This window comes from Engystomops pustulosus, chromosome 2 (assembly GCF_040894005.1).
Source record: "Engystomops pustulosus chromosome 2, aEngPut4.maternal, whole genome shotgun sequence".
NCBI lineage: Eukaryota > Metazoa > Chordata > Amphibia > Anura > Leptodactylidae > Engystomops > Engystomops pustulosus.
Window position 1 is genome coordinate 217205644 of NC_092412.1, and position 15166 is coordinate 217220809.

The 15166-nt window shown below is 40.4% G+C and overlaps 1 protein-coding gene across 3 annotated transcripts in view; it reads right to left on the reverse strand.

Annotated features, from left to right (window-relative positions):
* CUX1 (cut like homeobox 1) overlaps positions 1 to 15166 on the reverse strand; it is a 272705-nt gene that overhangs the window by 136698 nt on the left and 120841 nt on the right. For all 3 annotated transcript variants that reach the window (XM_072138168.1, XM_072138167.1, XM_072138166.1), the window contains exons 5-8: positions 11869 to 12006; positions 6784 to 6907; positions 2593 to 2669; positions 610 to 676 (exon numbers count right to left, since the gene is read on the reverse strand). In XM_072138168.1, coding sequence (XP_071994269.1) covers positions 610 to 676; positions 2593 to 2669; positions 6784 to 6907; positions 11869 to 12006 — 406 coding nt within the window. The remainder of the gene's footprint in view (positions 1 to 609; positions 677 to 2592; positions 2670 to 6783; positions 6908 to 11868; positions 12007 to 15166) is intronic.

Consider the following 15166-nt stretch of genomic DNA (forward strand, 5'->3'; position numbering starts at 1 on the left):
TCACCCTAGCTGCACATCCAAGAGCAACTAATCTACACACCTATAGTATATACTCAGGCTTACAAAAACCCTCCTAAACTTATATGGGATCAATAGCACGGCATGACAGTGTTGATTTTCTTAAAAGCCTGTTTGCCTGTCTTAAGCCTTGAAATTGGGAATCATTTATTTCTATGTGCTCAGTTTTAGCCAAGCGGTGAGAGCTGTCCATTCAGAGAAATTCTCATGATGGAGGATGTCAAATGATAAGGTTACTTGGGTGTCAATACATTATGTAAACTTCAGATATAAATCTTTCCCAAATGAAATATATGCAGAGGAAGTATAACTAATAATCATCATAATGGGTCATTGATCCAGGATCTCAGCATGAGGCCTCTAAGTGAATACCCTGAGAATAACCTGGTCCTTACTGGTCAATGTGGTGGGAAGGTTTCTAGTTGGTACTTCTAATGCTGCAAAAATCAAAGTCAACCTTATATTCATTGCCAGTTCTCGTCATCTTTAAATGGATCCCTGTGTACCCAGGGTTAGCTCTTCTACCAGGCGTAATGCTGAAAAGCAGTTTATTTCCAGAATTGGGCATGTAAAGAGAACTTTGGTACTTACTTTGCTGATGTTTCTTCATCATATTTTGTTTTCAGGTCGAATAATGCTGCCTGAGACTTTTCCAAAGCTACAGATAAATAGAAGATCAGAAAACAGATATAATATGTAATAAGTATTCACTGAACATTGAGCGGCTGCATGTAACTTATACTTTCTGCAGCAGAAGAGACTTAAATAGAACATGGGAAATGTAGATATATGACCCGTGTAAGCAACTAGGGGATTAATATAATAACATATTGACAATTAACATGGTCCTGAAGTCAGTAATCTGAGTATCTGCAATGAGGTCAATTGCACGATAATTAAAGAGGTATTCCTATGAAGACAAGTTTCTTATATGTACTCAGGATAACAAAATAACACATTCTCTAATTTACTGTTATTAACAAAAATGTATCATTTCACAGATATAACTCCAACCTGTCTCTATCAGTCCTGGTGTACACAGTTTTAATTGCCCCAGGATCCGACCCTGGATATTCTGAGTTTAGGGTCGGCGGACAGATTGCTCTTCGGTCAGACGCTGCGCTGAGCTGCTCCCTGCCTCTAGCCCCCAACCTTACATTCCAGGACGAGCTCACACGCATACACTGGGGAAGATTTATCATTAGGCAGGCTCCCCGATTTTCTATTAGTAAAAATTTTCTACTAGCAACGTTCTAGTTGTGAAGTTGATACAACAACCGGCCACCTGTCTCTACCATGTTCTGTATGCAGTTGTAGAGTCGTTTCATCTCACTGCTCTCTTCTGCCTCTTGCTTGTAAGAGATGATGGGAATAAATCTATCACAAGCAGGAGGCAGGGGCGTCACTCTGAAGCCACATTATACTGGATACACTGAGACTGATAAGTGAGAGACAGTTCTCTTCACTTAGAAAGGATTTCAAGCTGAGCACATAGACAAGTTAGCCCACGTAGACAAGTTAGACATGTAGAGGAATGATGGAATAGGGGAACCTATCGGAGAAAAAGAAGGAATCCAGATGGCAGACAATCATTAACTGCTTTTCGAATAGAACAGTTATATACTATTCTGTGTTTTTTAAATTATTTTTGGATTGATGGGCAGTTTTACAGAGTATGTGGATTACATTTTTTCCTTTTTTTGCATTTTCTATAAATCCATTTAATGTGCATAAACATTAGGTGTTTGAGTATTTTTAACATTCTTATTTAAGTTTTATTTTTCAATGAATACAGTTTACAAATCTGTTTTTATGATAATGAAGATAAGGATGTTAGAACTATTAATAGCCCATATACTGACCAGTTCTCTTTCACTAATGGCTCAGGATCTGCATGTGGTTTGTTACAGAAGCCCTTAGTTTTGACCATATGTACGGACTATAATAAGTCATTCAAGCTGACATTTTTGTTAACATATCCCACTTGCCGAACAGATGTGTTGAGTGCCAAATCTCACATTGAAATATTTATGTGCAGATGTTTATTATGTCTCACTTGTATGTGGCTCTAGAGTGATGGTCCTTTGATAGAGATTTTCAAATGAAAAATGCTCAACTGGCTACATTTTGACCAAAAAGAAGTTTATTAATGCAAAAAAAAAAAAAAAAAATGGATGTAAAACAATTTGATATGGGTCCAAATAACCAACCCATTCTCCCTTTGCTCCAGTTCAGGCTCCACTCCTAGTTTTTCCTGACACACAGGAGATTCGCTGGGTGGGTCATCGCTCCAGCCAGTGGCGGTCTGAGGGAGCTTTAAAGAACATTTGGAAAAAAACATGGAGTGGAGCACAGACTGGACCAGAGCAGTGTTTGGACTGGTGAAGCAAGTAATCAACCGGACATGTATTTTTATAGAACTGGAAACACCCCCTTTAACTCCACAGCCAGTCATTTCTCATTGGACCATTTCAGAATGAGTAGAACCAGCCTGAAAACCCCCTAGAGTACCAGTAAAAAAGATATTTTTATCTCAATCCCAACAGTCACTGAATTAAAAGAAAGTCTCCAAACCTGTCTGCAGAACTTGAACTCGATGTTCGGTCTCCTCAAGCTTGGATGATGTAGACATCTGGGTCTCCTGCAATTTCCTGTAAGACAATGGACATTTAGCTTTGTGAATAGATACACAGTTTTTTTGACAATTTTCAAAGATATTTTTTGCATAGAGGTGGGGTGGGGTTGCCAACTACAGGTACATCTTATAGACTGGCCTGGCAAGCCAATGCATTATGTAGAGTACATAATAGGTTCAGAATGTGACAAGTATCTCATGGTATGCACTGGAGGTTGCCACTTTATACCTGTCTAAAATACCTAAACATCAACAGCCTAAGTAAAAAACAAAGTTAGCCAAAGAGAGTCTAAAGTGGAACCCCTGTTATTAAACTGTATTAGCTACTGATATACACTGCTCAAAAAATAAAGCGAAGACTCAAATAACACATCATAGATCTTAATGGGTTACATTTTTTCACTGAATACTTTGTTCTACAAAGTTGCAAATGCTGAGAACAATGTCACAAAAAAATCATCAAATGGAAACCAAATTTATTAACCAATAGAGGCCTGGATTTGGAGTCGCCTACAAAACTAAGAGTGGAAAAACACACTACAGGCTGATCCAACTTTGATTTAATGTCTTTAGAACAAGAGAAAATGAGGCTTTGTATTGTGTGTGGCCTCCACGTGCCTGTATGACCTCCCTGAGTGGTCTCCTGAGTGCTCTCCTCCCAGACCTGGACTAAAGCATCCACCAACTCCTGGACAGTCTGTGGTGCATTGTGACGTTGGTGGATGAAGCAAGACATGGTGTCCCAGATGTGCTCAACCGGATTCAGGTCTGGGGAATGAGTGAGTTAGTCCATAACTTGCCACATGAGGTCTAGCAGTATCTTGCATTAGGAGGAACCCAGGGCCAACCGGACCAGTATATGGTCTCACAAGGGGTCTGAGGATCCCTTGTTCGGTACCTAATGGCTACCTGTGGCATGCACATGGACGGCTGTGCGGCCCTCCAAAGAAATGCCATCCCCACACCATTAGTGACCCCCTGCCGAACTGGTCATGCTGTAGGATGTTTCAGGCAGCAGTTTGCTCTCTACGGCATCTCCAGACTCCAGAGTCACATGTGCTCAGTGTGAAACTGCTTTAATCTGTGAAGAGCACAGGCCGCTGGTTGCGAATTCACCAACCCCGGTGTTCTCTGGCAAATGCCAAGCGTCCTGCACGGTGTTGGGCTATAAGCCCAACCCCTATCGGTGGAAGTCGGGCCCTCATACCATCCTCATGGTGTTGGTTTCTAACCGCTTGTGCTGACACATGCACATTTGTGGCTGCTGGTGGACATTTGTAGATCTCTGGCAGTGCTCCTCCTGTTCCTCCTTGCAGAAAGGTGGAGGTAGCGGTCCTGCTGATGGGTTGTTGCCATCCCTAGGCCCCCGCAACATCTCCTGGTGTCCTTGCCTGTCTCCTGGTAGCGCCTCCAGCCTCTTGCTGGACACTGCAAACCTTCTTGCCACAACTGGATAAGCTGCACTACCTGAGTCACTTGTCTGGGGTTGTAGGGCCATCTCATGCTACTACGAGTGTGAATGCACCACCAACATTCAAAATTGACCAAAACATCAGCCAGATAGCACAGGTACTGAGAAGTGGTCTGTGATCCCCATCTGCAGAACCTCTCCTTTATTGAGTGTGTCTTGCTAATGGCCTGTGTAATTTATTGTCCATCAGTGTTGCTTTCTAAGTGGACATTTTGATTTCATAGAAGTTTGTTATCCTGCAGTTATATTGTGTTGTTTAAGTGTTCCCTTTATTTTTTTGAACAGTGTATATTGCCATTTTTTTCTCTATCGCCCATTCATGGTTCAGCACTCTAAATAAAAGGCTACGTTAAACTGCTCAATTATTTTTTGAAAGGTGTCAGGCCCAGTTCACACCTGCATTTGGGCTTTCTGTTACAATCTCTGTTTAAGCAGTATATAAGGAAAAGTAAAGAAAGCAGAGCAGAACTATTAACAGATGTACATTGGTAAAATGCCTAATATCCTGCCGCCCACACATTAAAAAGACATGAGGAAAAGTGGCCATTCTCTTTAACCTTTACTTCAGAATTTCTTTTTCTATGGAGATAGCTATCAATCAAGAAGGTCTAAGCCACAGGTAACTTGCCCCGGACATTCTCGCCCCTCTTTAAAATTATATTTATACTGTAATAACAACACACTTCATAGTAAACACAGTTGTTTCATGCATCCCACGGAAAGTGCAGTAAGAAACTGAAGATCAGCCTCCCTTTAATGCAAATATCTGCTCTCACAGCATCAAAGTGATGGCCAAATATAGGAATTTCTCAGCAGGTGTTCACACTCAGGTACAGCAAAAAGACTGTGAACGATAAGATCCAAGAAAAGCTGCGACATAAAAGAAAATAACGAGAGAAAAAGCCTACACAAGCTGGATTTATCATTCTGAATAATATGCACTGTCATCCGTAGTGGAAAAGAAAAAAAGGTAACTCAGCCGAAAAGTTTTATACTGAGCCGTGTGCCCTGTGTTGTCTGCGTGTCATACAAGTTGTGGAGAATGTATCTGAGGAATAAACTGGAGGCGCTGGTGGTCTCCAATAACAATATTCTGCCACAATAACGTACACAGTCACTTTTATTCTCTATACAGTATTACAAATTTTAAAGCTGCAAAGTATAGGCCACATAATGGCTTCAACAGGGGCGTAACTACAGTGGCCATAGCAGCTATTATGGGGCCCTGTCATACGATGTGATACATATGTGTATACGCAGTTTATGTGTATATATGTGCAACAACCCTGCCAAAGCATAGGCAGGCTGGTGGTTGCGAATAGCGCCCTCCCCAGGTCAGGAGCTGTTAGGGGGAGTTATGAACCCTCTAGGTATATATGTTTTTACTATTATTTCAGGCCCAGTGACAGCGTTGTTGGGTGCTGCAGTCGGCATCAGCCAGCATCGACCTTGCCAGTTAGAAGCAGGTGTGACCTATGTTATATAGCTGACACTCATGTATAGGGAGAGCTCAGCCTGTGAAATCGCGAAGGGGCCAAAATAGTTAATGAGAAGTACAGCCAACGATCCTTGTAAATGAGTCACAAAGAGTAGAAATGTGTTTGCCAATCATTGACCATTATATCAGTAGGCAAATGCAATGCCAACCGTAATCTGTCAATGTATGCCTACCATGGTGGATACAACTGAATCAACGTATAAAAGGGAAAAAAAAACTTGATTAACTTTCAAAAAAATTAAAATTGCATAAAGAAATAGTCCAGATGGTAAACTTTGTAATATACAGTATTAAAATCTGTTCCTGCGTCCTTCTTTTGCCTTTCTTCCATATTTGATCAATTTGTGTAAATCAGCTTTCTGTCCTGTGTCCACTGACAGCTGAGAGATAAAGGAGCCTAATGAGGTATCTAATGACTGAACGATTTACAGAGAGTCGCTAGGATAGTCTAATCTCCTCAGAGCGACACATCATCAAAGAAAATATTCTCTATGTATGTAAAGAGTTAATCATTAGCCTCCTTAACTGTCTGAAGTGGACATAGCTCAGAAGGCTTTCAGATACACTGCTCAATGCAGGAAAAAGAAGCAGATAAAATGCAGACAGAAGGTGCTTTACCTAAAGAAGTACATTAAAAAGTTTACTATTATCACATTTTCTATCAATTTCCTAAAAAAAACATGCTTCAAAGTTTTAGATACACTAAAGTATGTTCCGTGGCAAAATGTAAGTTTTCCAAAAGCTTTCCCATTGGTTGATGTTAAGGTTTCAATGAATGAGTTTCCTCCCACACTCCAAAAACATACTTGTAAATTGATTAGATTGTGAGCCCCATTGGGGACAGGGACCGATTTGGCAAGCTCTGTGCAGCGCTGCACAGAATTATTATTATTATGGGATGACAGATTTTAAAAAAAAATCTGAATTTAAGGAGGTGGAATCTCTATTGCAAGGTGTCGCACAAGAACAAGCCCCATTTTATAAGGCTTCTCAATCTGTGAAGCATTTTTGCGGGGTAAAAGACCACAGCCTATAGCCACCAGATTCATTTATGTACATGGCCTGAAAAGAAAATCTAGGAAGGTCCATTAAATCTGCTAATATCCCTCCGCACATACATGAATGGCATGTTACATTAGCAATACTCTTCCGTGCACTCACCTCTCTTTCTCAGCAAAGTCATTTTGTAACTTTTGTTCTTTCTCCAGAGCCAGATTTTCCGCCTGGTTCTTCAGGGTCTGTTCGTATTCCCGGATTTTCTCTCTAAGTGCTTTTATTGTAACCTCTGTAGAAAAACAATTGGGAGAAAATGTGTTTACATAGCGCTGTGTGGTTATATAATACAAGGCTTTCTTTACCCTGTAGGATCAGTGTGTTTTAAACTCCATCTCTTCAACTCTGACACAAAATCAATAGATATGAGTCCCTTTGGAGACCTTTTACTCCCTAAATGTTAAATTGAACTTTAAACGTTTCAGTTGAGAAGGATCAATGGATTTTGCTGGGAAACAGAGCCAGGGTTTCTGCAACATGCCTGAAAAGAAAAAAATCAATGCTAAAACATAATATCACCTTATTGAACAGTTTCAAATTATCTCTCTGTTGAGCTGGGATTAATAAAGTCTCAGTGTGGGTTAAGGCATGAATTAACATGTGGAACCGTTTATTCATTTTTCTGCGCACATTAGGACATTAATTTCCCATAGCCTCCACGCGGATGATGAATGCTCCGCATGCCTCTCTGCTTCTGCTCCAGCCATTTGCATATTTCTCGGATTGCATTGTGATGTAAATCAATTAAATTCATCTTAAAGCCTGTAGACATGTACAATTAAAGAGCCACACAAGAGGAAACACAAACCGTTACCTCAGCGTAAATGTGACCTGCTTCGCTCTACTACACCGGTGATGAGCTCTTGACTTTTCGCCATCCAGAGTTAACACATTCAATTAAGTGCATTTAAAGGGATTGCGGCGTCCGTACTGAATGAGACATTTACAAGCCTAAAAACTGGTAAGGAGTCATTTCAGAATATTTCAATACAGTAGGAGTGACCAATGGGCTCGTGTATCGCAGACATGCGACCAAATTCATTCATTTTGGGCATATGACTCATTACCCAGGAAGATAACATCATTAAAATGCAGCTCTCCATTGTGCTTTGGATGTTCCTCATGATACCTAAACAATTGCACTAATAGAGCTAACAAATAGGGGTTTTCGTAGGAAAAAGGGATTCTTGTATCACGGTCATGATTGGATCAAGGTTGAAGAAGGTCCCCAGGTTAATTCTTTAGTGTGATCTTGTTTCAGGGCCAAGGACATTCAGTCTACATATAAAATGGTTTTCAAGTTGCTCTCAGATTAGTCCATTTTTCAACAGTATCAGTGAAGGTCTTCATCTCAAAGGTGATCTGGGCATAGTCATAAAGACTTGTATGCTATAATCTCATTAAGCCGAGATGTAAAGAGACTTCCCTTCCAAGCTAAGCCCCCGACTAAGAGGGCTGTACCCATCTCTTCTTTGGCAGACCCAAAACTTGATGGGACAACATCACATCACACACCAAAAGAGTTACAAGGTGAAAGTCTCTTTAATCTTCATAGCCAGTGAAAGGAGGATTTTTACAAAAACACTAGGATCTTAGTAAGGTGTGACTTTGGAGGTCCATGGTCCATTCCAAATAAAGACATCCACCAATGTGGTTGCCATCTATTCCCATTTATACAGAAATCATAAACGCTCATCTTAGTGGAGCATCACTAAGTGGCGCCTATGTTTTGCTGCTTATGGTGATGGATCGCAGAGATGGAGGTAGCCAAGTTGCAGAGGTCATTGGTCAAATCCCCCATTTGTCCCTCTTTTATCAAATTATACATGATAAGCTTAGGTACTGTTCCCATCATGCGTGATATAAATGTATATGGAAGTATTCTCGGACTTCTACATCTGAGGTTTTCCATTGCACAGCGATAAAGTAGAATACCCTGGCCATGATGAAAATACATTTTTGTGGTGGCACACTGCAAAACCTTCATTGAGTGAGTGCAGAAAATATGTGTTCACCTGGTAATGTACAGTCTAATGTATTCAGAGATCTTGGGTTAGAATAATACCCTGTTCTTATTGAGACTGTAATAGAAAACAGATTCCGACCAGAACAGTCACATTTCGCGGTGATTTGGTTGAGACAGGTTAACAGTAATCAGGTTCTGTACTTGTTTCAGGGCCAAGGACACTCAGCCTACAAGAAACACATAAGCCATTTAAATTGTTTTTGAGTTGCTCTCCAATTAGTCTGTTTTTCCAGAGTATTTTAATTAGTTAAGGTCTTCGGCTCAAAGGTGGCCCTGGTCACAGAGACCTGTGTACAATAATCACATCAAGCCACGGCGTAGAGACTGTCATTCCAAGACCATCCTCCGACCCTTCTACCATAGAAGCAAAACGTGACAGGACAAAAGAACGTCACACACCAACTGAGTGAAAGTCTCTTGAACGTTCCTAGGTAGTAGATGGAGGATTTTTATGAAAGCACTTGGATCTTTGTAAGGTATGACTTTGGTCCATTCCAAGAAAAGATGTGGCTTGGAATAAAGTAATTTAAAAGGTTCAACCATTCCAATATTTCAGGGAAAATAATGGGAATGAAAAGTGCCATATTGGGTCAAATGGGAATATTGCAAAGAGACACCAATGGGAAGCACTAATGGAAAAAACCTAGCACATTCCAGGACATACGGTCAATATGTACTAGGAGACTGGAGGGAAAGACAAAATTATACATTTTTCAGTTCAGCTCAATGTGCTGCTTACAGGGGCCCCTGATCAATGATGACCTATCAGCAGCAATTTACATGATGTGGCACCTATAGGGTATCATAATCTATAGGCACAGTGAGAAGCAGGTGGCACTGTATAGTGGAGCTCAGCTCCCATTGAAGTAAATAGGAATTGTCCCACAGTTCCGTGGCACTTTAGGTGTACAGAGGAAAATGCCCTCTGCATCCAACTATAGGGTGGAGATCAATTGGTGGCCTCATGTCAGATGCATACTGATCACATACTGCTGAAATTTCCTGTGGGTAGGCCATCAGTATCAAAAGATGATAGACGACCCTTCAGCTCTCCCTGTTATATTAAGTATTTGTATTCCCGATGTAGTGCCATTCCTGTGTTATTCCTAACACCCAGTTCTAAACTTATTTAGAAATTTGTTATAGAACACAACAGTCTTACCTGAATGACTTATTTGTGATAACAATTTTAGAAAAGCTTAACTTTGGAATATATGCACAAAGGGCTGACGCCAGCACTGGTCATACCCGGGAAAGTACAGGGGCCCACATAAGTCTGACCATAAAGAATCCATGGGGGTAAGGGGTGTTATCTAATGACTCCATAGGGGGTGGGGTGGCTCTATATAAAATAACCATAAAGGGAGCTGATTGCTATGATAAACTAGTAAATATTTTAGTGAACAGGAGACGGTTTTAGTTTCTGAATTTTTAATGCCGCCACATGAGTTTACTGCAAAGGGGCCCACTGAGGCTCTGTCACCCAGGGGCCTACTGGAACCTGGAGCCGACCCAGTTTCCACAAATAGACCTGTGAATTAATATGATACAGGAAAGCCCTATTGAATTGGGTTATTGCTTACAGTTTTCTGAAAGTTATAGTCCTAGCCTTCTGTTTCTGTAAGGAACGTCCACAGATAATAACTTAGTCCCGACATCCTTTTAGATTTGTCACGATTTTACAGACGCCTCTACAAGGTTTCTAAAGCTCAAGTTTCAATAACTTTTATTTCTATACTACATTATTGCACCAAGTACTGGTACTGTCACAAAAGGTTTTAGTTAATAAAACTCAGACACATCAGACTGTCTGTAGAGATGACGCCAGGAATCAATTCATAGAATAACCTAACCGGCTCATAAATACCTGCTGCCGTAATGAATTTAATGAACCAATCCACTTGTTTACACGGGTGGGGTAATCACTCCAGAATATTACATCCCCAGATTATGGACACACATGGATGACTTTTATAACAGTGGATTATACACTTCTTAAATGTTATTATTCTTAAAATACATCAGGTTGTTAGCTTTAAGGATATTGTGATTTGGGACCTCGCCTATTATCCAAAGAGGACCGTCACCTCTCCTTTTTTTTTAGCAAACAATAGAAATTACAATAAAAAAAAAACACCAAATCATGAATGGACTCAATCCATACAGTGACTTGTTCTATGCAGCCATTGGTAGCAGTCCCAATGTGTGCTGGTACCAGACTCCTCTCTGTGAATACCCAGTTGTCAATGTATCCAAAACTTTCTAGGAGGATGACAATTGAGTTCTAAGAAAATACACTCTGCAATTCTACAAGTCCATAGTAAAATAGACATGTTATTGTCATCATCACTATGTCTTTGCCAAAATAATTCCCAGGTTGAGGAGCTCTTCATGTAAGGGTACATTCAGATGCCTGTCTATGGGGACGTATATGCAGCTTTAATACAAATATAATGCAAATTTGCGGCCACATATACATCCCCATGGACGGCAATGGCGGTCAGGCGGTGGTACGGTGCCACACATGTGTGGCACAGTTTCTCGCCGTACACAGGGAAGAGATAGAGCATGCTCTATCTTTCCCCATGTGTGCGCCACTTTTCTCTATGGAAAGGGGACGGGCATACGACTGCAGCTCGTGTGAGGTCAGATGACAGTAAAAATGACTGCCCTCAGTTTTGCGGCTCGGGCACTCGGCTGGTACGCAGGATTTTGGAAATCTCAACCATGAGTATGAGCCCATTGAAACACATAACATGTGCTTGCTGCTGAAACAATAGTAAACATCCCCCAACTACATGAGGCGTTAGATGGTTAAAGGAAATCTACCACCAGGATGAAGGATTGTAAACCAGGCACACGGACAACCTGGTGTGTGCCCCCTCTGCTCTGCTTTTAATGCCTTTGTTTTTACTAAAAAAAAGTTATGCAAATTAACCTGAGGGACGCCAGAATCAATGAACAGCTTTGCATAATTTTAAAGTCTTTTTTATGTAAAAACAAGGGCATAAGAAGGTAAAAGGAGAGTGGATCCTGCCAGAGGGGCCTTGCACCAGCATGTCAGTGTGCTTGGTTTACAACCCTTCATCCTGGTGAATGGTATAGTACACTGTCATCGCAGTATGGCTTCTCCCCGGTGACACAGGCGCATACAGTATAATACACACCTTGATTTTTGACATCAGCAAACTCTTTGTTGTATTCATCTAACGTCTCGCGGAGCTTTTGATTCTCTGTTTCAATATCGTGCATTCGTTGAACTTTTAGTTGCAATTGTTGTCCCAGATCCAAGGCAGGTACTGGATCTAATAAAAAAAAACAAAAATGAATGTTTTTGGTTATTCATGTAATATAGCTACGGAACTAAGATGGTAACAAGTGTAATTATATCCCTCCGTCCAAATCTACACATTGTGGTTTATTTGTCTGCTTACAACAAGCATAGATATTACATTGCAGTAAGTACACTTTTAACAAAAAAAATAAATTACATTTTGACAACTAGACGATTTAGACTGGATCATGCATGACTAATCATCTGCCAGGAGTGATCCGAGACAATCAGATATTAAATGAAATCTACCATTAAAATCAAGCCTGATAAACCATGGACACTTACTCTGTGATCCCGGCACTGTGACTATGGTAATCTTCTTATATTAATTATCCATGCCCTCCTAAAAACAACTGTTCACATTATGCTAATGAGCCAGGAGGACTGTGTGTTACCAGAGCTCTTCAATGCTCTGGCTTCACAGGCTGTCACACTGTCTTACACTCCTCCTTTTCCCCTAGCTTCATACTCCCTCTGCCTGATGCAATCTCACTGCAGCAGAGGAAGTTTCATCACACAGTGGGAGGAGAGAATTGCTCCTGCACAGTGTAACAGTCTGTGAATCTTCTAATTGATTCTAGAACGGAGAAAGGCCATGGATAACAAATATGATAAGATTACCACAGTCACCGTGCTTGGATCAATGGGTAAGTGCCCATTTTAATTTTGATGGTAGATTTTATTTAAACAGAGTCTACTGGTTAGGTAATGCCATTATATGGTGTTGGTCATATATAAAATTACATAACAACTGACTTGGGAAGAAAATCTAAAGGATCGCCTGGTCATTCCGACAGAACTAATTGTGTCAAAAATTAGTGCCATCTGTTGTTTTGACAGCCAGCACTCACCCCATATTTATTTATGGGTTCATACACATGGCTGAGGTCCACGGTCCAATGTGTGAGCTGATTGCAGAGGCAGAAACAATTGCCGGAACAGGACATGCTCTATCATGTGGGCCAGGCAGTCAGCTCACACATGGAGCTTTTCTTCAGTCAACGGTGTGTAAAAGGAGCAGACACATTAATGGCACGTGGGCAGCAAATAACGGATTACAGGTCCAGATAACAAGCTCTGGTATCCTCCTCCCGCTGTAAGTGCTCCCCCTTTGCACTTGTGACAGCCCTAGAAATCTTCTGCATGGACGGTTGGGGAGCACTGACTGGAGCAAACCCAAGACACGTGAATGGCTCACAAGTAGCATCCACATAAGTATGCCTTAACTCACCGATCAAGAACAGTCAGCACTTTTGAGGGCTAAAAATCCAGACATGTTAATGCAATAGATATCCGGGTATTAGTGGTTTTGAAAAGCAAGACGGTGACATCACTGCATATTCCTAGCCCTTGAAAGACCAAAATACTTAAAAATAAATAAATATATCCCATATAGATCTTTTTTTTAAAAAATAATAATTTGGTGTGTGTGTGTGAGTATATATACACACATGCAATTAATTAATTTTAAAAAATATATAAAAAATATTTTTAAAAGATATATACACACAAATACATATACAGTATATACACACACACACACACACACAAATACATATATATATATATACACACACACAAATACATATATATACACACACACACACACATACATATATATACACACACACACACACATACATATATATACACTCACACACATACATACATATATATACACACACACACACACACACAAATACATATATATACACACACACACAAATACATATATAGACACACATCCATATATCTCTATATACATTCTGATGTATCCTTTACATATTAGGTTTTATTTTGAGTAAATACATGCGTGTGCATTTGCGTTTATTTATATTTGGCTAATTTTTCTGGCAGGGGCCCTTGGAGGAATATTGGGGTAATGGTTTCTATGTGATCCTCTGTCCCTATGTAACACTGAACTTGTAGAGGACAAGGAAGGAAGTGTTGTCATAGACACAGAGGCGATCCTCATGAGAGGCCTGTAACTTTGACCTCTAATAATCTCACACAGGACTGAGATGTTTACTCTACAAGTAGTAAAGTAGGATTTAATGTCGATTTTTATGTAGTTCCCCTTTAAAATTATACCCAGATCCCAAACTATTCAGCAAAAACAAAGAACAGCCTCCCCATGAGCGCGACTCATTCATCAGACAGAAGTTATAAATAGAGAATATGACTTGACCAGACGTGTTTTATGTAATTACAGTGAATGTGAATGACACCCATTAGACTGTCTGTCTCTTAATGCATACTTATTGCATTACGTTCACAATTGGACTGACCACTAGGCCATTGATTTCCAATACTAAGATAATCACAGCAGCTGCTTGAACAATACTTTGGAAAACATGTGATGGGGGGAGGTTGCTGGAGCAGAGAGGACTTGGGAAAGATTATTGAATACATGTCTGATGAGGGCGCCAGATTTAGTGGTATAAAGGCAGGAAAGATTTAGTCTCATGCAGTGGAATGCTAAACATCAAACTAAATGGATCAACAACAGTGTACATTAGCGAGTTCATTTAACTTCAAAACATTGCAGTCATTCATTCTGCGGACCACCCTCAGCTTGTAGGAACATAGTGTATATCTGTTAACACATTAGACATGGACACATGCTTTTCCTCAGCTACCCGAGACGAGACTGTCGCTTGATCGGATGGTACCGGATTGCACTTGATTTGCCTCTACAATTAAGGAAGAGCGTGCAGCCGCCAATAGTTCTGCACCCAATAGGTTACACAAAGGCATATTGTAATCCACATATAAGTTGGACGGGTCCCAACGTACTGGAAAAAAAGCCGTAATTCATATTAAAAAGGATGGAGACAGACAGTCGAGTCTTCTAAGCGCTAGTTAAGAGTTCAGGAAAAGCCCAGTCACTTCTCTGATTATTAAGTAATGACAGCAGCCTTTAAAATTAGAAAGCAGAGAAGTCCTCTGGAGTGCCAATGCTACCCCCCTGTACATCACAGGCTAAAAGGGGAAGACAGATCAGGACGGGGCGTACAAAAGCGGCTTATACTGTCATTTCATATAGAACCACCAGAGGTAACATTACATCCAAAATATTATTAAAAAATCCCTTTCATTACGTTTTTTAAAAAATTTTAAAATTTGAAGCT